Source organism: Carettochelys insculpta, chromosome 1, assembly GCF_033958435.1.
Source record: "Carettochelys insculpta isolate YL-2023 chromosome 1, ASM3395843v1, whole genome shotgun sequence".
In the NCBI taxonomy this organism is placed as follows: domain Eukaryota; kingdom Metazoa; phylum Chordata; order Testudines; family Carettochelyidae; genus Carettochelys; species Carettochelys insculpta.
The window spans coordinates 62,330,887-62,352,663 of NC_134137.1; the positions used below are offsets into that span (position 1 = coordinate 62,330,887).

The 21,777-nt window shown below is 40.7% G+C and overlaps 1 protein-coding gene across 5 annotated transcripts in view; it reads left to right on the plus strand.

The window, feature by feature from the left end:
- Positions 1 to 21,777, plus strand: part of CAB39L (calcium binding protein 39 like) — an 87,343-nt gene that overhangs the window by 43,199 nt on the left and 22,367 nt on the right. For all 5 annotated transcript variants that reach the window (XM_074987760.1, XM_074987775.1, XM_074987750.1 and 2 more), the window contains exons 3-5: positions 6,148 to 6,312; positions 10,321 to 10,439; positions 20,742 to 20,910. In XM_074987760.1, coding sequence (XP_074843861.1) covers positions 6,148 to 6,312; positions 10,321 to 10,439; positions 20,742 to 20,910 — 453 coding nt within the window. The remainder of the gene's footprint in view (positions 1 to 6,147; positions 6,313 to 10,320; positions 10,440 to 20,741; positions 20,911 to 21,777) is intronic.

Below are 21,777 nucleotides of genomic sequence, written 5' to 3' on the forward strand. Positions count from 1 at the left end.
CAGCACCTTGTCTGCTGTGACACAGGCTCCAGAGTATGTCCAGGCTCACACTGCTGGATCTTACCTGTGTCTCTGGCCACAAAATGTTGGCACATTTTATTTCTTCAGTGCTGTTTTTGTACTGTAGTCTGAACCCTGATTGTGAAGCGTACCTGGTGCTGGTTGATGTTATGTTGTTGAAGTTTGATTATTACCATCTCTAGTTATTTTCTTTGGGAACAGGTGGTTGAAGAGATCCTTAAGGTCAAGTATTGATTTCTTTAGGATTGGGCAACTATTTGCATTTTTTCAAGGAGTTTGTGTGCCTTGATCACTGCCATTAGCACTGGCCGTGTGTGTGTCTGTCTGTCTGTCTGTCTGTCTGTCTGTCTATATAATTTTTTTGTTTTGCTTGCTTTTACAAGACATGTGGCCAAGGATCTATGACTAAATTTTTCAGCGCTTTTTGAGCTTTGGCATATGTGCTTGGGGCCAAATGCACATGTAACCTGATCAAGAGTTAAATTTTCTTTGCCATTTTAGCTCCCTACATATTCAGCTGAGCCTATCAGTGACATTTGCTGATAGCTCTTCTCAAGAGCTTGGGGCTGGTCTGGGCTATGCAGTCTGAGCTGATTTGTCCAGTTCATGACACACATGGGCCAACCAATTCATAGCGGTGAAAAATGCATCAAGGTCTGTGAAATCTGGTCTTTTGTGTATTGTACCCAATACCATACAGATTTCATGGGAAAGACTATTGTTTCTCAGCCTGAGGGTCCTGACCCGAAAGAGGGTGCTAGCTAGTGCCCAGCCCTGAAAAGAGCATGAGCAGCAGCACTGAAAAATTAAAGGTGACAATGCCATACTTCTGGGGGTGCTCAAACAGAGAGAGCCAGGGAGTCAAGGACCTCCCACTTGTTGAAAGTGAACAGCCCTGGCCTGTGCATTTCTCACCACAGCCATCCTCATCCACCAAAAGTATGGCCTCCCCAGCCAGGCGAGCAGCTGTATTGCAGCCTGGGAACCTAGGCAGAGTGGAATGCCTCACAGTATACTTTCCATCTGCCTGGTGCGGCAGCGAGAGGGGGACAAAAAGGATTCCCGCCTCATGGGCCATGTCTACACTAGCCAAAAACTTCGAAATGGCCATGCAAATGGCCATTTTGAAGTTTACTAATGAAGCGCTGAAATACATATTCAGTGCCTCATCAGCATGCGGGTGGCCGCAGCACTTCGAAATTGACGTGACTCGTCCAGACGGGGCTCCTTTTCGAAAGGACCCTGGCTACTTCGAAGTCCTCTTATTCCTATGGAATAAGGAAAGTATACTGTGAGGCATTTCTGTTAGTCTATAAGGTGCCACAGGACCCCTTTGTTGCTTTTGAATACTAGGGAGCCTGAGAAGTTGATGCTGTAACTATTGGGGGTAAGCTGTTTGTAAGCGGGCTCCAGCATTTGAGGGTATGGGGAGTCTGTTCCAAAAAGGAGGGTCTCCACCTCGAAAGTGTGCACAGGGATGCTGAGGTTGTAGCAGTGTTTGGATTCTGTTCTGGCTTCAGGAGCTGGGAGTGTCGCTAGGAATCCAAGCCTCTGTGTTCCCCTCAAAGTGGTCCTAGTGCGTGGCGAGAAAGTGGCTCTCAGAAGGTTTGTGATACACATGCACAATCGGTTGTTTAGCTGTAGTGTCTTCTAGTAAAGTTGTCTTAGGGCAGGGGGTCTGCAGCCTGTCTCTCTCGAGCCATGTTCAGCTCTTAAGGACTTCTTTGTGGCTCCCGATACTATAACTGCAAAGTTGGGGGGCGGAACCTCCTGATTATTTTTGATAAACGGTGGATGTCTAAAAGCCCAACCATGAAAAACTCACATCTAAAGACCTAATGATACATGATCTCGCAACGCTGGGTAACTCCCCCTTTATATGTGCAGTGCATTATGTGATATACTGGATTGGTGTCATGATTGTGTTGCTAATAAAGTCTTGATTTTTGAAAAGGAAGCTTGTGGAATTTCTTTGCCTGAAGGGCAACATGCATTTCTAAGAAAGAGAACTGAAATGAAGTGTGAAGTAGAATTTGTAAAATTAAAGTGGGTTCAGGAGTGAAAGTCAGGAAAACAGTGTTACAAACACACATGAAGTGTGAGGAAATAGAATATGTAAGAAAGTTTGTGAACATCCTGCAGTAAACATGTATCACATTACAAATCATTGGGTGTGCACTGTTCTTGAGGTAGGGATTACAAAACTTTGGTTTAACGTTATTTATTAAAGACTGTCTCACATTTGCATGTATTGCAGCTTTTGAATTATCAATTTTTTTTTAACCAAAGTCGAAAAAAAGTCTCTTCTTGCTATTTTGGTTGCCAACCCCTGTCTTAGGGTAATGACGATAATAGTGTGAATGAGACCATACTTTTTTCAATCTAAATATAAGCAGATGTAGGCGCATTTTGCTCCTGGGGCAATTTGTCTGTACCAACAGCATATGCTATTTTGCTTGATGTGGCCTGTACTTTTTGGTATATGTGACAAGTCCCTTCAGCTTCTTCAGTGTTGTCATTGATTTGAGCCTAGTATAAAAAAGTCAAGCACTTCTGTTTAGGTTTTTCACACTCTGAATTACCTTCATGTACCCTTTTTTTTAACACTTTTGTGTAACATGTTCGGGATCACCATCCTCGTTTCCTTAAACAATCCCATCTCTGACTAAGGTGTAGCAGTGCCTGAGGTGCTCACAATGACAAGAAAGTGATTGAGGTATGCCCAGACCATACAAGCTAGAGACTTTACCCCCACATTGCAGAGGAAGGGAAGAAGGGGAACTCACCTGGGGGAGGGAGGGAAATACCTTTTTCAATCCCGTATATGGTTGGTAGACCTTGAATCCATGAGCAAGAACCAGCCATCCAAACATCTGAGAGAGAATGCTAAGTGCCATCTCAGAGAGCTGACCCACTTGGTCCAGTGTCCCATCTCCTGCCTCGATCGTTCCTCACCTTTCAGAGAAAGGAGGTTTAAAATACAGACTACGCTGGGGGGATGAGGGGCAGGCACCTCCCTTCCCAACCTCTATGTGTATCCTGCGAAAACCTTGAAGCACGAGAATTTTAGAAACATAAGCCATATGCCCAAAAGGAGCCAGGGCTGTTGAGCCTCACCCTCTACCATCTCTAAGGAGAAGATTGTCACAAATTCCATGACTTTCGGAGACTTCCATGACAGTTGTTTGAGCATTTGGCCTTGTGAGTCCAGTCCTTGAGGAGGCCACTTAGGAGTCTGGGGCGAATAGATTTAAAAAAAAAAAAAAAAAAAAAAATCTGTCAGAGATGGTGCTTGGTCCCGCTGTGAGGCGGGGACTGGACTTGATGACCACTCCAGGTCCCTTCCAGTCCTATGAGATATGTATATTTCCTGCTTTAGGTAGGGGGCTGGACTAGATGATCTCCTAAGGTCCCTTCCAGCCCAAGGATTCTATGATTCTCTGACAACCCACTATATCTCCAAGATCCCTTTCAGCTGTACTGCCACACTTGATAGGTGTAAATTTGAGTTTTCTTCTTCCTAGGTGAATTACCTTGCATTTGTCTTTATTGAATTTGATCTTGATCTTGATGTTCAAGGATCAGTTTGGGCCCAAGATGCTTGAAAGAGAGTCTTTGTTCAGTGACACAGTCCTCCAGCTGACTCTGCATCACAGACTATGGGTACCTGCTGCACGCTCCCCCCCAGAGTGCCAGTTTGGGATGATAAACAGTTGAAAGGCTCAGTACCAAAATTCACAGCCTACTTTTGTTCCTGAAATGGAATGTCTTCTGTATACGAGGCTGGATTGACGTTCTGTCCCAGGAGCAAAACGCTTGTGTTCTTCACTAATGGAGTTATCAACAATGAGTTTAAATACCAGTGTCAAAATAGAGGCTAGGAGTGATCTTTAAGGACTGGCATTTGGTGCTTCAAGGTCTCCCTGCTCAGAGATAATGAAGTTTAAGACTATAGACAAGGCCCTCAAACTTGGCCTGGAATTAGGTTATTGTCAACTGTGATAAGAGCACTTTTCCTGAAGGATATTATGTTGAGAACCAAATTTCAGTGTATCCAAGAGGGAATTTAAAAAAAATGCTGAAGTCATCGGTGTAGACCAGTGAAGGAGAGGAGGGAAATGAGACAGATGAAGACAGAACTGGAGTCCAACATGGTATGTAACTCCTAGGGCTTATTACAATTTTTTCTTCCTTTTTAGTTATTTACTGATCAGCTCTATGAGGCTGCAACTGAAGTTTAAATTCCGGAGAGATTTTCTAACTGGCAGAAGGACTATTTGTGTTTTAGGGAGCAAAGCAAAGTGGTGTTTTGTTTTGTGTTTTGCTTTTACAGCAGAATACTAGAAATTTTCACACCCACCCAAGCAGAACTGGTGAAAAGCCAAAAATGCACTGGTTTTGCTTTGAGTATGAAAATATTTGCATGGCGTTTGTAAAGACTTAGATTTTCAGTTCACAAGATAACATTCCTGTTAAGCCCTTTTGTACTCTGTTATAGCTCTAGTGATGTACCATAAACATTTGATGGTTAGAAATAGGCATGTTTTTAGAGCAAGTTGCCTTCATTAAAGGTGGTGACCATGAGGAATGTCGGAGGAAAGAGCCTTCTGTTATGGCTAAATAAAACTTTTTGTTGTAAAGAGAATGTACGTTAATTTCATCCACATTATCTGTCCAAATTAGCGGGCAGCCGCAATCCTGGTACAATTAGGAGGTAAATAGTATTTGATTTGTAGATGGCAAAATCAAGGGGCTGATTCCAGTCTCTTTCTCCTGCAAATCTGGATTAATTCCATTGGAGTTAATTGAGTTGCATCTGTGTAATAGTGGTATGAGTTCAGTCCCCATCCCAAGATCTCTGCCCAGAAGTGCCTACAGTCTACATATTGTATGGGTTTTTTAGCATGTTGTGGGGGTTATTTATAGAGCTTCATCACGTTCTGACTGGAAACTCCTGAGATGTCTGAAAATAGGAAATGAGCTTGGTGTAGACTAGAAACCTGGATATGAGTGCTTGGAAACTGGATGTTTTTCTAAAAGTTATGCTCTAGGTTGGAATTATTTGAGGAAAGTTCTGTGGCCTGTTATGCAGGAGGCCAGACTAGATGATCACAGTGGACCTTTCTGGCTTTTATTTTATGAACGCACGCCAAAAGTTGAGATATTCGACATCTTAATCTGATTTTGAATCAGGTTTTACAAATTGTTTCGATCTTTCTTTTGGACCAAACCAAAGCCCTAGACTCAAATACTTTCTAGTCTAGAAGTAGATCTTAAGCAACATCACTATTTTGTATCTTGCTGTCATGGGTGATGCAGCTGAAGAGCTGGGCTCATCAAAAGTGTTTTAAAGTAAACTGTAAAGAAGTGGAGATTTGGCTTTTGTTTTTGCATAATGAAATTTTTCTTTTAGTGGCAGTGGGTTAGTTTTGTCTACCTTATTCTGCAATCTAGGTGTCCATACATTTTATCAATACTTTCCTAGTTAAAGGTAATCGGCTAGACTTGCTAGCAGGTGTAGGGCTTGAGTGTCAAACACAAGATTGTGAGAAAAATAGTGGTGCAAACCTGGCGCTTTTCTGTAAGGAGATACTTGCCCACCTGTAGTGGGGCCAGTGCAGCCACCAAAACGGGAAGCTTTGGATAGAAAAGGTATGTCTGGAGGGCCGGTGGGGAGTGTCCTGATTCAGTGTGCCCTTCAACAGCTTCCTCTTGTGGAGCTCTTTGCCAGAAACCTGAGAGGGGGTGGCAGCTGAGTCATTGTCTGCCTTTATTTGGCATGAATACCTCCTGAAACAAATGGGACTTGTTAACACAGGTGTAACTTACACCTTTACCTTAGAATCTGACCCATTGTATGTGTGTTACACATGAATATAAGGTATACTAAATTTGTTTACCAGCAGTTGAATTAGTGCATGGTTTTGCCTGAATAAGGGCTGCAGGATCCCATGTGAATGTTCCAGCCCCAACCTATGCAAAAAGCTAGTCAATCGTTAATGACGTTAACTCTTTTTTGTACTGGAATCTCTCTGAAGCTTTGTTGAAACTGTTTTTCTTTGTTACCAGTTCTATTTATGTTGAGGTGTTTTTTCCTTAACTGTTAATGTGCTGTTTGATTACCAGGCATCGGAAGAAGTGTCAAAATCACTGCAAGCAATGAAGGAAATTCTGTGTGGTACTACTGACAAGGAGCCACCTACGGAAACCGTGGCTCAACTGGCGCAAGAATTGTACAACAGTGGCCTGCTAGTGACACTTATAGCCAACTTGCAGTTGATAGATTTTGAGGTAGGTCAATATTAGTCCTCTGAAAAGCCAAGAGCTTTGTCTGTTTGATCCTGCTATTGTCATTTAGCTTAGTTGTCGTTTCCTGATGGTTAACTGATTTGTGTAGAATCTTCTCAACACCTTTTACTATAAAATTTTAGACATGCTGAACTATAGGGTTTTTAAATAGAGCTCCTCTGTTCTGGAGTGATCAATGTGCTAATGGACAGGCACCCTCTCTCTGACACATGATGCACTAGATCAGGGCAGGCAAGATCCAGGCCACCAAGCCTTTTAATCAGGCCCACTGCCCTCCCTAATGGCTGCAGAGGAGGGAGAGCTTGGGTGCTGCCTCCTCTCCCCGCCCCAGCAACATCTCTCAGCTCCCATTGGTCAGTTTCCAATAAAAATAATTTAGGATGTATACAAACGTCATAAGTAGTCTCTGACTGATGGGGCTTGAGAAGAAACTTCCCTTTAGGGAGGTTATTCTGTAACTGAAGATACTGGACAAGAGAGGCTACTGGTCAGATCCAATATGGCACTTCCTGTGTTGCCACATGCTGTGATAAATTATCACAAAAAGTTCAGCATGTTGGTGCACCAATATTCAAATTCGGCACATTAACAAATGGTTTAAATCGTGATTGGGAACTTTCTGAGTTACCATAGGGGCTCGTCTGCATAGTTGGCTCAATCTAATTCTTGACCTTCCCCCCCCACCCCTCCGCTCTCTGATTTGCTCACCTTGATTATCTTTTTCTGATTTGTCCTCCTTGCTTACTGTTTTTGGTTCTCTGTGCCTTAAATATTGAGTCTGTTCTGGTCTGGCTATGGTCTGAAGAAGTGGGTCTGTCCCACGAAAGGTCACCTAATAAACCATTTTGCTAGTCTTTAAAGTGCTACTTGACTGCTTTTTGTTTTGATAGCGTATAGACTAGCACGGCTTCCTCTGTATTACGAAAATGTAATTGAAAAGTAGTTTAGTAACAGTGTATGCCCACTGTGTCTTCAGATTCCCAAGTTTTTTTGAGCTTCTCAACTTTCCTGGCCACATTTGAGCCTTATTTTGCTGTCTTCCAATTGTTACCCACATATAACTCATTATCTGAGCAATTTGTTGCTTTTCAGCATGCAAATAAATAGATGATGTTTTCTGTGTTTAATTCTTTCTTCTACCATTGTAAATCATGTTAAAATCTTTTTTTTTTAAAGCACTGATACTCTTACAAAACTGTGGAGATGGACATGAGCAGGGATAATGAACTCAAATACAACTGAAATTTGTGAGGCTCTAATTTAGATTCAGATCTGAACTTTGACTTTGGCCACTCGGTAGAAAAAACACCTAACTGGTTAATAAAGGAGAAGAGAAATAGTTACTAGTTCAAAAAAGTGGTAACACAAAACCATATCATTACAAAAATCCTACTTTCATTTTCTTGCTTTGAGTCCTTTAAAAGATCATATTGGCTTGGGTTATTTTATGGTGTAGAAATCTGGTAATAAACCCATCTTGTGCATACAAATTTGTCCCTTGCTCCAATCTAGTTGCTGTGCTTTGGTTCCCATTTTGCCCCTCCTCTGCTCTTTCTATTGTATCTTGCATTTTTCATTGTAAAGAGAACCTACATCACAAATTCCACGTGAAGGAAGCATTGCAAAATCACTTTAATTCTTGTATTTTAATTGCATGCATTTTTGATGAGTGCATGCCTTCATCCTGTAGATATGTGCTATTTTAAAACACATCATTGTAGTACAATTAGTGTTTAAACCTTAATATGAGGACTTTGGCTCTGCTCCTACTTTTATAGCCAGAGGTGATGATGCTTCCAAAATTTAAAATGCATGTTGAATATGTGGCTGATATTTGTAAAGCCCTTAATGATTTAGCTTGTAACTCCAGGTGGTGTTGGATAAAACAGTGTGTTGGATAACAGGGGGTCAGATAATTGGGGTTTTACTGCACAAGATATTTTCTTTCAGGGGACCTTCCCCTACTACCACCAAAATACATAATTTTTCTATCTGACATTTAAACATAATAAGTTATTTTAATTCAACAATAGTAATTCCCCACTCAGCAGAAGTCTGGATACTGATGGGCCTCAGGATCTGTTGTCTTCGGGACAAGCCCCATATTATTTTTCTTTTCTAGAGTATTCACTGTTCCTTTTGTGTCTGTGTCATCTGAAGTGCCCTTTTTTCATGATGTCACTGGTAGTCGACTGCATGAGAGGCAGCCCCAAGCATCTCAGAAGTCAGTCCCGCCAATCCTGTGCTTATGCAGCTAAAATCATTTTAATTCTGTCCTATGTTTAACAGCCCTGGTTTTATGGATTATTTTCACGGTGAACTAACTTTTGGGGTTCCTGGGAACACATCTCATGACTTACTGATTTACATTGTGCTGCATTCTGGGCTTATGTGGAGAGTGTTACTGTTTAAAAGGAAACTTCTTAAAAAAAAGAAGTTGGCTGGATTACAAGGAGGCTCATTTTGTCAAGAATATCTCAGACAGCAGAAGGGCCTTCCTTATGACTTGATTTCCTCTCTTATTCTCCATGCCAGCTGGGGTGGAACAACTAGGAAAGCAAAATATTCATTCTTTCTCAACAGTGATTTATGTGCATGGGTGAGGTGAGGAAAATTCTCCTCTATGTGAAACAAACTGCCCTTTGCCTTGAGACCTTTGTTCATTTCCAACACAAGGAATGTGTTTGTCGTCTTGAAATGTTATAAATATTGTCTGCATAGTCTATTATGATCCATTGTTTATTTTGCTTCTCTGCTACAAGACCTTTACCGTGGTGCTCTTCACTTTGGCAACAGCAGACTCTGAGTGATTTGGCTTAGAAGGGCCTTCTCCAGAAGTCTTTAACTGAAACTATGATGACTAATGTAGCACAAAAATCAGAAGAGGTATATGCAGGGATTAACAGCAAGAGAAAATCCGAGGGCTCCTTGAGGCTTCAGAGAAGTTATGGACCAATCTCATCCAGTTTTGAGGGGAATAAAGTAGAGTCAACAAAAGACAAAAACCATACCATAGACTGTGACAGTAACGTTGGCCCTATATTTAAAGTTTAAATAAAGTGCAAAAGAGCAATGCTAGTCCTGTCCTTCGATTCACCATGAACCTTGCTGTATGTCAGGAGTTGGAATTAAATTCTCAAAGTAGGACTGTTTAAGGCCGTTTCTACACTTGGCCAAAATTTTGACAGGGCCATGCTAATGGCCAAATTGGAGAATACAAATGAGACGCTGAAATGAACATTCAGCGCCTCATTAGCATGCTGCCAGCTGCAGCACTTCAAAAGTGCCATGTTTTGATCATGCGTGGCACATCTGCATGGGGCCCTTTTCAAAAGGACCCCACAAACTTTGAAATATTCTTATTCCTATCAGCTAACTCTTAGACCGGGTCTACACTTGGCTGAAATTTCAAAATCAGCTGATAGGAATGAGGTGATTTTGGCATTTGCGGGGTCCTTTTGAAAAGGGCCCTGTGTAGATGAGATGCGTGAGAGTTAGTTAACTTTTGATCTGTCATTTTCATTGTGAAGGTAATACAAGGAAAAAGGTCTACCCTGACCAAATGTCAGAACCATGCGTTGCATTACCCATTGGGAGTGGTGCTGTGAGGGCTTAGAACTGCTCCCTTAGCCTCAGATTCTATATCACTGGGGAGATGTTTGCCAATTAACAGAACAAAGGGTTTGATTCTCAGAATGAGCAAAAGAGTTGGTCTTTGTCTGCACTTTTAGTTCCCCCTATTTATGTGTTCTGGGCAATACCAATTCCACAATTTGCATTTTTCTTTTCCCAAAAGACCCTGCTGAGCCATTGAAGATGCACCCATCTTCTGATGTGTAAGATGTGGAGGTTCAACAGCAAAGCCAGCTAGGAAAATCTGGTGTTGGCTTGTTTATGCTTTTGGTATCTTTTCTCGTTGTAATTAAAGACACCATTAAACCCATTTCATCATGTTTTCACACTTGCAAATAGGTTTAATTTTTTTAACAGGGCAAAAAGGACGTGTCCCAGATATTTAACAACATCTTGAGGAGACAGATTGGCACTCGAAGCCCTACTGTGGAATACATTAGTGCCCATCCACATATCCTATTCATGCTTCTGAAAGGGTGAGTGTTCATTTTAATCTGTTTTATTTCTGTTAGGCAGGATTGTCTGGAGAATGCTCGTATTGCATTTGATGTACCTTAATGGTGTTTTTTAAAAGTAGATGAAATTTCAGCCTTAATTCCAGATTTCTTGGCTTCCATTGACTTGCTACTACTTAAGTGGACACTTATTCACATTCCAGTACCTGAATTATTTATTTGGCTGTGATTTCTTGGCCAGACTCTGTATTGGGTTTATTACATTCTGACTGCTTTCCCCCTGTTTTCCATGTGATACTCACTTCCATTCCTGTCCTAAACTGTTGGATAGGACTGATGGGTGCACTTAAGCAGCTGCTGAGTTCCCTTCACAGGTGGCTGCAGTTCAGCAGTGAGAGAGAGGATTCCTGTAAATATTTGGCCAAATTCTGGACTCTGTTTCAGAAGACTACAAGAAAGATGTCTGAAAAGCGTGCTCTACAGCCTCTGGTGACTGCACAAAAATTTGTGTGTGTGAATTTTGCATGGTTGGCTCTTAGTTTTGGACAAACAGAGGGGGATGTAGACAGGGAACATGTTCCTTTCAACCACCAGCAGATTTCCAACTTCAGATCAGCTCAGAAGTTAACATGGCTCTTTTTAGCATTAGTTCTCTGTCTGGTTTCTGTCTCATGGAAGGAGTTAGCTCACTTTAGAGGCCAGTGCACCATGCTGCCATGGAAAGAGGCTAAGCAGCAACACAGGCATGTTAACTACATTGATGCACGGGAGAACATGAGATTAGACCAAACTTCTCTGAGGCCTCTGTCCTCTGCTTGGCCACAAGTCTGTGCCCTTACGTTGAGACTGTTAGCTTTTCCATGGTTTGAAAGCTGCCATTTTCTGTTCACCCTTTTATTTTTTTTTTTCTCAGGGGTGGTAAATATAGGCCATTGCTTATAAAGAGCTTGAGGATTGTTTTGGGTAAAAGTTGCCATGTAGCAATAAGACATTATATTAGTCTGTTAATAAACATAACCAGTATGATCTCTGTTAATCTCATAATAGCAGTGCCATTAAACCCAGGCATTCAGAAATCGTGAGATGGGTCCTCAAAATTGAGATTTAAAAATATATTTGGGGGTCTTTAACTTTTTAGAGCCTTTAGGGGTTTAATTTTCAAGCTTTTCTTTGCAATCATGAATAGTACTTTACTGTTTATAAAAAAAAAAAAAATGCATCCTGAGATTTTCTTGTAATTCCATGAGCTGTACTTTCATAAGAAATCCCAAATAATGCAAGACTCATAATGACGTCACAAGAGGTGGCAACACTCAGAGCTCTGGTGGTGACTTTGAAAAAGATTTGGCCTATGACTATATTACTAGCAGGTTTTGTGTTTTGTTTTGTTTTTTAAATAAGGATTTTTCCAAACTGAGTCTGCTCTTATTGAAACTGGGAGCAAAATTCTGACTTCAGTGTAGTCAGGTTTGGGCCCACTATCTTTGCTGAAGTGATGGGGAGTGATCAATACAAACATTGGGCCACTCATTTGGTCTTAACATATCATTAGATTTATAAGTTTAACTTAACTTTATTGTTAATTTTGAAATGCAGATTTGTTTTTATTCATTAGTCTGAGTCACTGAGGTGGCAAATTTCTCAAAAAGGTGTCGGTCAGCCAGCATTACGGACGTCTGTTGCTGCTGAATTTTGATATGTCAAGCTACAGATTAAGTATTTGTTGAATACAGTGTTTCAAAAACTAGTCTTTATCATTTTGCCAATTTTTTTCTATGAAGCATTGGCACTTCCTTAAATTTAATACTACTAAATATAGCAGATTTTCATAAAGCAAGGCATGAGGTCTGTTAACTTAGTTGTTCCAATAGTGCATTTTCTGCATAGATTTGACATTTGCATGTGAGAGCGTCAGTTTCACGTCCAGTGTAATGATTGCATATACAAAAGAAGGTGAGTTGCAACTCACTTCATGGGATGCAGGAAGGCAAAGAAAAAGGGGGAAAATCCCTGCTGTTTCTTTTTATTTACCTTCCTGCATCTGATGATGGGAGTTGCAACTCACCAAAGTTTGTGCCATAATAAATTTGTTAGTCTTTAAGGTGCCACTGGAGTCCTTGTTGGTTTTTGCTGAAACAGACCAACACGACTACCTCTGAAACCTGTTGTCAACTATGAAGAGGGTGAAGTTAATATTAAGTAACAAAATTCCCACTGGAAACGCTTCCCGCTCACATATAGCTCTTTCATTTTGATACTTTCATAGTACTGCTTAATTAATACTTATGGTCAAATCCTAAACTACCTGCCTGGGAACATGTTGCTCAAATGGAAAGCTACATTTTTGTTGTGTTGGGACTAGTCTGCAGAGATTTGTGTGAGGGATTTCTGGTTTGCTCTGCTGACTGTAGATGTGACTTTTCTGGCAGGTCTTCACAGGAGAACATAGTCAGTGAGAAAGTGCGCACCTTCTACAAATGTGATTTATGCTCAGTGTGGATCTGCATGGGTGAAACCCTACAGAAAGGGGTATTTGAAGACCACCTCTACTGCTGCCCAGTCCCAAATACTTCAGGCTGGTCTACACTGAAAAGTTACATTGTCATAAGTACGTCTCAGGAGACATAGATATGCTGACCTAAACACTGGTGTCAACAGGACTAGATAAATGAAGTAGTCTGTCATGAAGTTAGTTACCGCCTCTTGGAGAGATGTATTTATTACCACAGTGAGAGAACCCCACCGGTTGCTATAGTGAGTGTTGATAATGCTGCAGCACCCTTTTTCAGTGCTGACATAGCTTCAGTAGTAGCTGTCTGCAAATAGCTTTTGATTCTAAGGAGTTTTTCCATCTACCATTTTGCAGTCCAGCTTTAAATGGTTATGAAGATGTGTGCATTGGTACTTTAAATTTCTGGCAGGAATCCAGGTATTAGAGGTTAAGCAAGGTTCCAGACAGCACCTTGAGAGTGAAGTAGAACAAGAGAGGCAGAGTAGCTTAGGAAATAACATTTTTCTGATTCTGATGAAGTTCCTTGTTCAGATAGAGGAAATCAACTTTGTGACCATTTTGCCTTGTTGCATGACAGTGATAACAGTTCCTTTAATTACTGCTTATGTAAATTTCCTAACCTTTTGAGCGTAATTAAAATATTTTGTCTAATATTTGTCAAGTTTTGCTTTAACTGTTTTCACCCCCCTCTTTGCTAACCCTCTCCCATAGACTTTTTAGCACATTGCATGGTTTTATATGATGTGCAGTTCTGTAAAATATTTTTGGATAATGTCCCAAATACTCTTTGCAAATAACTATAAAATAATTAATATGGAAATTATTGTAGCCATTACTATTCGGTGGTGAACTGTGTCAAAATATTTAATGTAGGCCAGTCCCAGAGAACCTTATAAGAAAAAACTAAAGAATTCTACTGGAGTGATGCAAAACTCTCCCTTTTTTACAATATTACAGCAGTATTAGGGGATTGTTGCTGAGTGCTGTAGCTTTTATATACTCATCATCATTGTGGCAAATTCCAGCGGTGCATGGCCTGTTTTCTGATCTTGTCTTGCCACTAGCTCTGGAACAATTGATGGATGATGATAGTCAAAAACATCCGTCTGATTTTCTTCAACCTTTCTCAGCACCTCTTCCATACAGTGGAGCTGACACAACCGTAGTTCCATAGATCCCAGCTTCATAGCAAGCTTTTGATGTCCCAGCATCCCCGCAGAGGCTTCTGAAGAGCATGAAACATGGTGGCAGCTGCTGACATACAAACATCTATATCTTTTGAGAGTTCTCCAGTGCTTTCTGACGCTGCTCAAGTATTTGACAGTTGCTACCTGGACAGATTTTTACTGAGCTGATTGTAATATGGACGTGGGGGCTGCTTGATGGAAATGGCCAGGAGTTTAATTTTATCCAGATCGGTTACCAGATCAACACGCACTGGTTCTTTCCCAGCCAGTTTGGCCATCAGCTGCAGCAATTCATCACACAGTGCTAGCAAGACAATGTTACTGGTGCATTCAAGATCTCAAAGCAGAATGGTGTTGATTCAGTGCTGCTATTGGCTGTCTCCTGAAAATTGGCTATCAACTAACTAATATGAATATTGAACAAAGATGACTGAATGCAACCTTGCCGAACTCCTGTGGAGAGGTTATGAATCTTCCTGTTACTTGGACACTGCTTTTTGTTCCCGTTATAGAACTTTGTGATCTCTTGATTGATGGAACTTCTTTGTACAGGGCATCTTAATAAGGTGCCTTGAACCTGTAATACACTTGAGCAAACGCAAGAGCACCTATCTGTGTGAATCAGACTTCAGGGTTGAGTACCAAATTCTACATATTACATAAAGTGCCTAATGTGGGGCCCCAACCTTGCAATTTGGTGCATGGGAATAGTCTTGTGTGCTCATGTGACGTGATCTGCAAGACTGGGTTTATGTGCTTTACTTCAGACATCCACATCTGAACATTTAGCCTTGTATTTTCTTTTATCATTTTCCTTTACAGATGTTTTTTGTGTGTGACTACAATGTAATAGTTTATTACAAAATTCATTTAAAAAAGGAAGGAAAACTGAAACAAAATCAAAGCAATGTCACAATATTCTCTCTACTATCTCTCTCATAAAATTACAGGATGTGATTTCTGGCATATATCCTGACTGACTTATTTTTAAAATAAAATGTATGTACTGCACACAACTGTAAAAACAAAAAAAAACAAAAAAAAAACAGTGCAGAACAATCATGAAGACAAGCCATTGTTTGCATAGTGTTGGACGAAACATTTCAACTGTCACCTGATAGTCAGTTCCCAGCAGCAACAACAAAAGGTCATTTTTTTTCACTGCATAATGTGAGCTCTGTTGTTAAGTGGGAAGATTCGTGAATAAGATCTTCCTCCCAGCATTTCCTGAGTAATACTGCAGTGGCCTTGCTAGCTTCAGGGAACTAATTGTTACCTCCGGGTCCTCATTTTACTTCAGTCATTCCCTCCCAAATTATCAGCTTCACAAAAAGACTCAGCAGACTGTTCAGTGGTGCATGTGTTTGCATGACTTACCTGCTGCCAACCAAGCTAACTTTAATGGTCTTGTATTTTCCCTTCACGGAGGCTCTGTGTGATTTGTGGAGAGCAAATAGAACTTCAAATGAATGTAGTTTTGGGTATATAAGGTAGCAAATGTCCTTGGGCCATATTAATCACTGATGTCCATTGGAATTGATTGCATTCAGTGGTCTTAGACCAGGGATGAATTCAATTCAAAATAATATATAATTCTGTACCAAAGAAGAGGTACGACAGACTCCACCTCAGGTGCTAAGATGGTGGTTTTGCAGCAATCAGTCCACTACCAGTTGATTTAGCAAGTCTAGTAAAGACCCACTAAATCAAGTGCCGGTCACTCTATCAACTCTGATACTTCAGTAAATTGAGATGAGTAAGGGGGAGTCGACAGCATTTGTTCTGTGGACCCCATAGTAAGTGATCTAAGCAACTATGATTTGAGTTACACTTACTAACATAACTCAAATTGCATAGCTTAGATCAACATCATTGTCGAATCACAGCGCTGAAACCCCCTGCTAAAAGGACCAATTGCAGCTAAATAATCCCAGCCAGCACTTTGTCAAGATGAGACTTAAAAACCTCCTTTTCTGGATTTCCCAGTGCATCCTGTGTTCAGAGTGGCTGACTTTTAGGTTGTAAGTTTTTTTTTTCAGAGCCAATGCGCTCTTAATTTTGTGTGTCTACACCATTGAGCTCATTCATTGGCGATGGGCTCAGCGCCCATTGGTGTCCGATGCCTCCCTCGCTATTTCCTTCCATCTTTTCCCTTTCCAGTGCAGAGAGGCTTAGTTTCTGTAGACTAGCTCCTCACCAATCTGCTGTATCATCTACTCTGTGGGGTCTGACTCTCCTATTCAGACTGTCCATTATGCTGAATACCAGGGTCTTGATTTTTTTCCTTTCTTCATCCATTCTGCAGATATGCCTGAACAGCTATAACTTCCATTGTATAACCTTCTGCAGTAGGTTCTCTTTTGTCTATATCTTCCTATATACATTTTTGTTGGTGACCTTCTGCATCCATCCTATTATCAGGATCTTTCTATAACAACTCCTCTCAAATGCCAATATCCTTCTCTTCAAATCTTTCGTTATCACCCATGTCTCACATGCGTACAATATACTGCTGAATACACACATTTTCAAGACATTCAGCTTCATTCCTAAGCTAATTGCTTTGGTTTTCCTGATCTTACCCATTACCTTCCAACTCGTTATTGTAGTCGCTGTTTCCTTCTTACAGGCTAGATTATGCATTATCTTGTTCCCCAGATATGTGAACTTCTCTGTTCTCTAGTTCGATCCCATCTACACTGATCTTCCTTCCTATTTGTTATCTGAAAATACCGTTTTTGTTTTTATCATTGTTCATAATCAGCCCATACAACTTCCCTTCCTCACTTAGCACGTGTACCATTCTCTCTAGCTTCTCCTCATCTTCCTCATTGATAACTTTGTCATCTGCAAACCTCAAGTTGTTGATTCTCATCCCGTGCACAGATATCCATTCTACTTCTTCCTTGATCTTATCCATCACTCTCAAGCGCGTGATGCAGATACTTGGCAATATCGGCTTTCCTTGTCTCGTACTCTGCTCGTTCTAAACCAACTTCCCAACTCTCCACACATTCTCACCTCTGCTTCCGCATTGTCACTAATATCCTTCAACAACCGTATCAGTCTGCGATCCCCTCCATATGACTCCAACACCACCCAAGTCACTTTCTGATCCATACTGTCAAATGCCTTCTGAAAATCAGCAAAGCAATTGTAGAAGTTCTTTCATCAAGATTTCTCCACTATCAGTCTTAGTGCCAATATCTGCTGTATAGTACTTCTATCTTTCCTGAACCCCACTTGCTCATCCTCCAGATGTTCTTCTACCTGCAGTCTGTCTCTCCATCAATATCATCACCAGCACTTTGCCTAGATGACTTGTTAAGGCAATCGTTCTGTAGCTCTTGCACTCCAGTGCACTTCCTTTCTTGTGTATTGTCACTGGCATGGCTCTTGTTCATTCCTTAGGTGCCTTCCCTTCTTTCCATGCTATATTATAGTCAGTGTATTTCCTGAATCATGCTTTCTCCTCCAGTATTTGATCCTCTCACCCATGATCTTATCATTTTCAGGGCTCTTGTTCTTTAGTTGTTTCACCGCTTTTTGCACTTTCTGCTTTAAAATATTGGTCTTGTTTTCAATGCTCTGTGGAGATATCTCTTTCAGTTCTTCAGTCAGTCCCTCCTGAGACACTCGGGTCCAACTGTGCTTTGTACAGATCGATGCAGTATCTTCTCATCCATCACTGCACAACCTTCTCCTTCTTCATGAGCACCTCGTTGTTCTCTTTTTTGATCGCCGTCTGCTTCGGCTACCACTTCCTGTTAATATTCCTAATCGTCTGATAGACCTCTCTAGTCTTACTCATCGTAATACCTCTCTGTATCTTCACACTGCTCATCTAACCATTTCACCTTATCCTTTCTGGCTGCTTTCCTTACCTCATTGCATTTCACTCCGTATTGCTGATCTGCTTTCTCAGATCTTCAACACTCTTCTCTTGGACCATCGTCAGTGTCTCCTGCATAATCCGCTTCTTGTTGATCTTCTCTTCTTCCAGAACGGTCTGCTCAGTTACTACTTTTATTGTCGTGGCTATCCTTTCGACTCTCTTTTATCTAGGTCTTTCTCTGTGCCAGTATTCCTAATCTTCTCTTCAAGCACTGCTGTGTATGCATTCCCTATTTTTTCCTCACCTAGCCTTGTCATGTCTCTTCTTTTATTAAACTGTCTTATGCTTTCTCTTGCATTTCATCTTGATGTTTGCGATCACTAGACTGTGGTCCAAGTCTTTATCTCCTCCTTGGAAAGTTCAGCACAGCTGTACTGATGTTACTCATCTTCTTAAGATCATATCTATCATGTTCTTGCACATCCCATCATTGGATTGCCGTGTCCACTTCCTACAGTCCTTTTTGTTGGGATCCCAGGTTGCAGATTACCATCTCATGCTCCGTAGCAAATTCTAGTAGCTTCTTACCTTGTTCATTTCTTTCTCCATACCCAAACGTTCCCAGGACTCTCTCCCAACCTCCGTTATCTGTTCTGACCTTCGCGTTCCAGTCTCCTCCAATGAGCAACATATCTGTCTTCAGTATCTCCTCCAGTGTCTTTGTCAAGTCTTTATAGAATAGCTCAGTCTCTTTCTCCATACCATTGGACATGGGTGCATGCACCTGAACAACCGAGATGTTGAACAGTTTTGCTTTGAATCTCACTACCATCACCGGTAGTGATGAACAACAAGGTGCTCATGAACAAGATGAATGATACTGCATGAATCTGTACAAAGCACACTGGCTTCTGGTCACCCGTTTGTACCCTTACAATGCTGCTCTAGCTCTTTTGCTAAGAAGGAATCTGACTCCTGCCTCATGCTTTGTTTCATCAGCCAATAACAAATAATCATCACAAACAGTGCTTTATTAGCATCTGATAATGGATTGCTTTCCCTCCTGGTTCTCTGTTAAATTTCACAGGGTCTCTGAATGGAACTGCTGGTGCAGACGAAATGCTAACTATGGCCAGAGAGCTGGTAATCACTTTCAGGTGTATTCCAGGAGCCAGGTATAACTTACCTTTCTGGTGTAGCCAGATAATGTAACCAAATTCTAGATAATGAATCATTTGACTTAAAGATTCTAGTGTTTTCTAAAAACAAGCATTATTGTTAGTAGTGTATTGTGTTTGGAAAAATATAATTGATTTATATTCTGCCCAAAATATTTCCTAGCCCAGCCCTTAAATATTTCCTGGCTGCATTCCTAAAAGTGACTCTGCCTCTTCTGTTTGAAAATGTGCTTTTGTACTAGTGTGACCTGATGCAGTAGGGAAGAGGAAACTCTTAACAGAAAACATCTGTGGCCATTTACCAAACAGTCATATGGCTGTGGTGCAAATAGCCCCCAAAATTAGAGAGATGCTTGATTGTCATCAGCTGCATGGGATTTATTTTAGTTTGCAGAAAGGGGAACTTCATTTGACTTTTTCAAATCAGTGGTTTATTTTTCATTAGGCTACCTATTGTAGTCATCACATGGAAATAAACAGTCTTAGTATGCTTTGAAAATGCTATGATTCCTTTTACCTCGGAAGTGGTGAATTTTGAAAGACCCACTAAAAACACAGATAGCAGTCTGTTTTTGTCTAGTTTTTCAGCCTGACGGTAGAAATGAGTTGTGCAGAGAAACAGTAAGCTTTGGACAATAGGAAGCTTTGATATGCTGTAGTCAACCATCAAAGCAGTTTCCTTTCTGTTCATTTGGGCCTTGTCACTTTCAGCTAAATGAACGTTGTTAAAGCATGTTCATTATATAGTAATTAAAGGTTATGAGGAGAGGAGGTTTGGGTGTTTTTTTGTTTTGTTTTTTTGGGTGCGGGGTGGCTGAATCATATTCATTTTTTTTTTTCTTGAAACGTCTCATGCTTTATTTTTGTATGCACTTTGAAGTAAAGATGATAAAATGTGTTACACGGGAATTGGAGATAGATGGACCTCTTTCCCCTTTTACAAGTATGCTTCCTGCTGTATGATAGTGTCTTTGTCGTAAGATGGTTACAACCTGAGGGCCAAATAATGATCTTCTGAACAAAGCACAGGGATTTTCCACGGAGATGGGAATGAACATAATTCTCCCCAAACTCCCAGGCCTACAGCAAAGGTCATCAGAACCACAGAGAGACACTGAATAGGCTGCATGAATAAACTCTTAACAAGTAAGTGAGGAAGAGACTAGAGTTCCAGTGGAGTCTTCTCTTCTTGCAGAGTGGGCAGGGATTCGGGGGATGGGAAGAATGATGTACCTGTAATAGTTTAAGGATCTCATCATTATTTTTAAAAAGGAAAGGGTTTAACTTCATTTGTTTTACCCTCTCAGTTCCAAAATAGCAAAGGAATTCTGTTCAGAATGTTCAGACAACCCTCAGAGTCCGCTTTCAGCACAAATTAAGCATAACAATCTCAGTGAAAATTTAAGTATTTCAAAAAATTAGTACATAAAAACAGGTGATTGGAATGAATGTTTGTAACAACCATGAGTCCAGGCTATCAAGGTTTACTCCAGTGTTTGTTTTTCAGAGCCTTCTGGCGTGTTTTTTGTTTGTAGATATATCTTTTTTGTATGGTTTGGCCATTTATTCTTAAAATAACCCTCTTTGTCTGCTGTGTTTTTCACACTCTAGGTACGAAGCACCAAGTATTGCCTTACGCTGTGGAATTATGCTGAGGGAATGTATTCGGCATGAGCCACTTGCCAAAATCATCCTGTTCTCTGAACAATTCAGAGACTTTTTCAAATATGTGGAAATGTCGACGTTTGACATCGCTTCTGATGCCTTTGCTACATTTAAGGTAAATTATCGTATATTTGTGGGAACTTTATAATGTTGGGTTTAAAACATCACTTCTCCCTCACTGGCTTTAGACTGCAGAATGTGGTCTAGTGCACCTTTTTCTTTCTAGTAGACAGCATTCTTTACTGTTAGAGAGGACTAAATTCATCCCTAGTCTGATTGTGACTCATTTACAGCAGGGAATAAAGCCAATCCAGAACCTTTAAATTAATCCATATTTCTGCTTCTTTCATGTCTCTCCTGACATCTCGAGGCATTTTGCATAACCATTTAAAACTAAAATTAGCCATGTATCACATGTAACCCCTTACAATAATATGTGGAATGAATCATAACCCCTTTAAAATAATATATGGAATGAATCATTTAAAGTCAGTCTGTTTTCCTTACTACTCTGAGTTTGGTCTTTACACATCACACTGCTTATCCATAGTTTGTAGACAGAATAAGCTTTTCTCATAGATTTAATTTGAAAACATCGGCAAGTACACAGTCCAGTCCAGTGTAGAAATCCTTGTTTTGTCTATGGGGATCTGTGGGCTCAGAGCACCAAGGAGGTTCAGATTTTAAGGTCTTGATTCCGCCAATCCCTAATGAAGTCACTGGGGTTTTGCACAAGTGTAGCGGTCTGTCACACATAATGAATTTCAGGATTAGGGCCGAAGAGAGTGAGTGTTATGCAGACTCAAGCGATTTGTTCTTAAAGAACTTAAAGAGAATGAGGTTGCAGCAGCCTTTAGGTTTTTATTCTTCGGAAGCCAAGTTAGGCAAATTATTTAAAATAAGTTCCACAACTATTTGTGTGAATAGTTAGATGAACCACAGCTGGCAGTGTTAACAAACCTTTTTGTTGAGGTATCCAGAT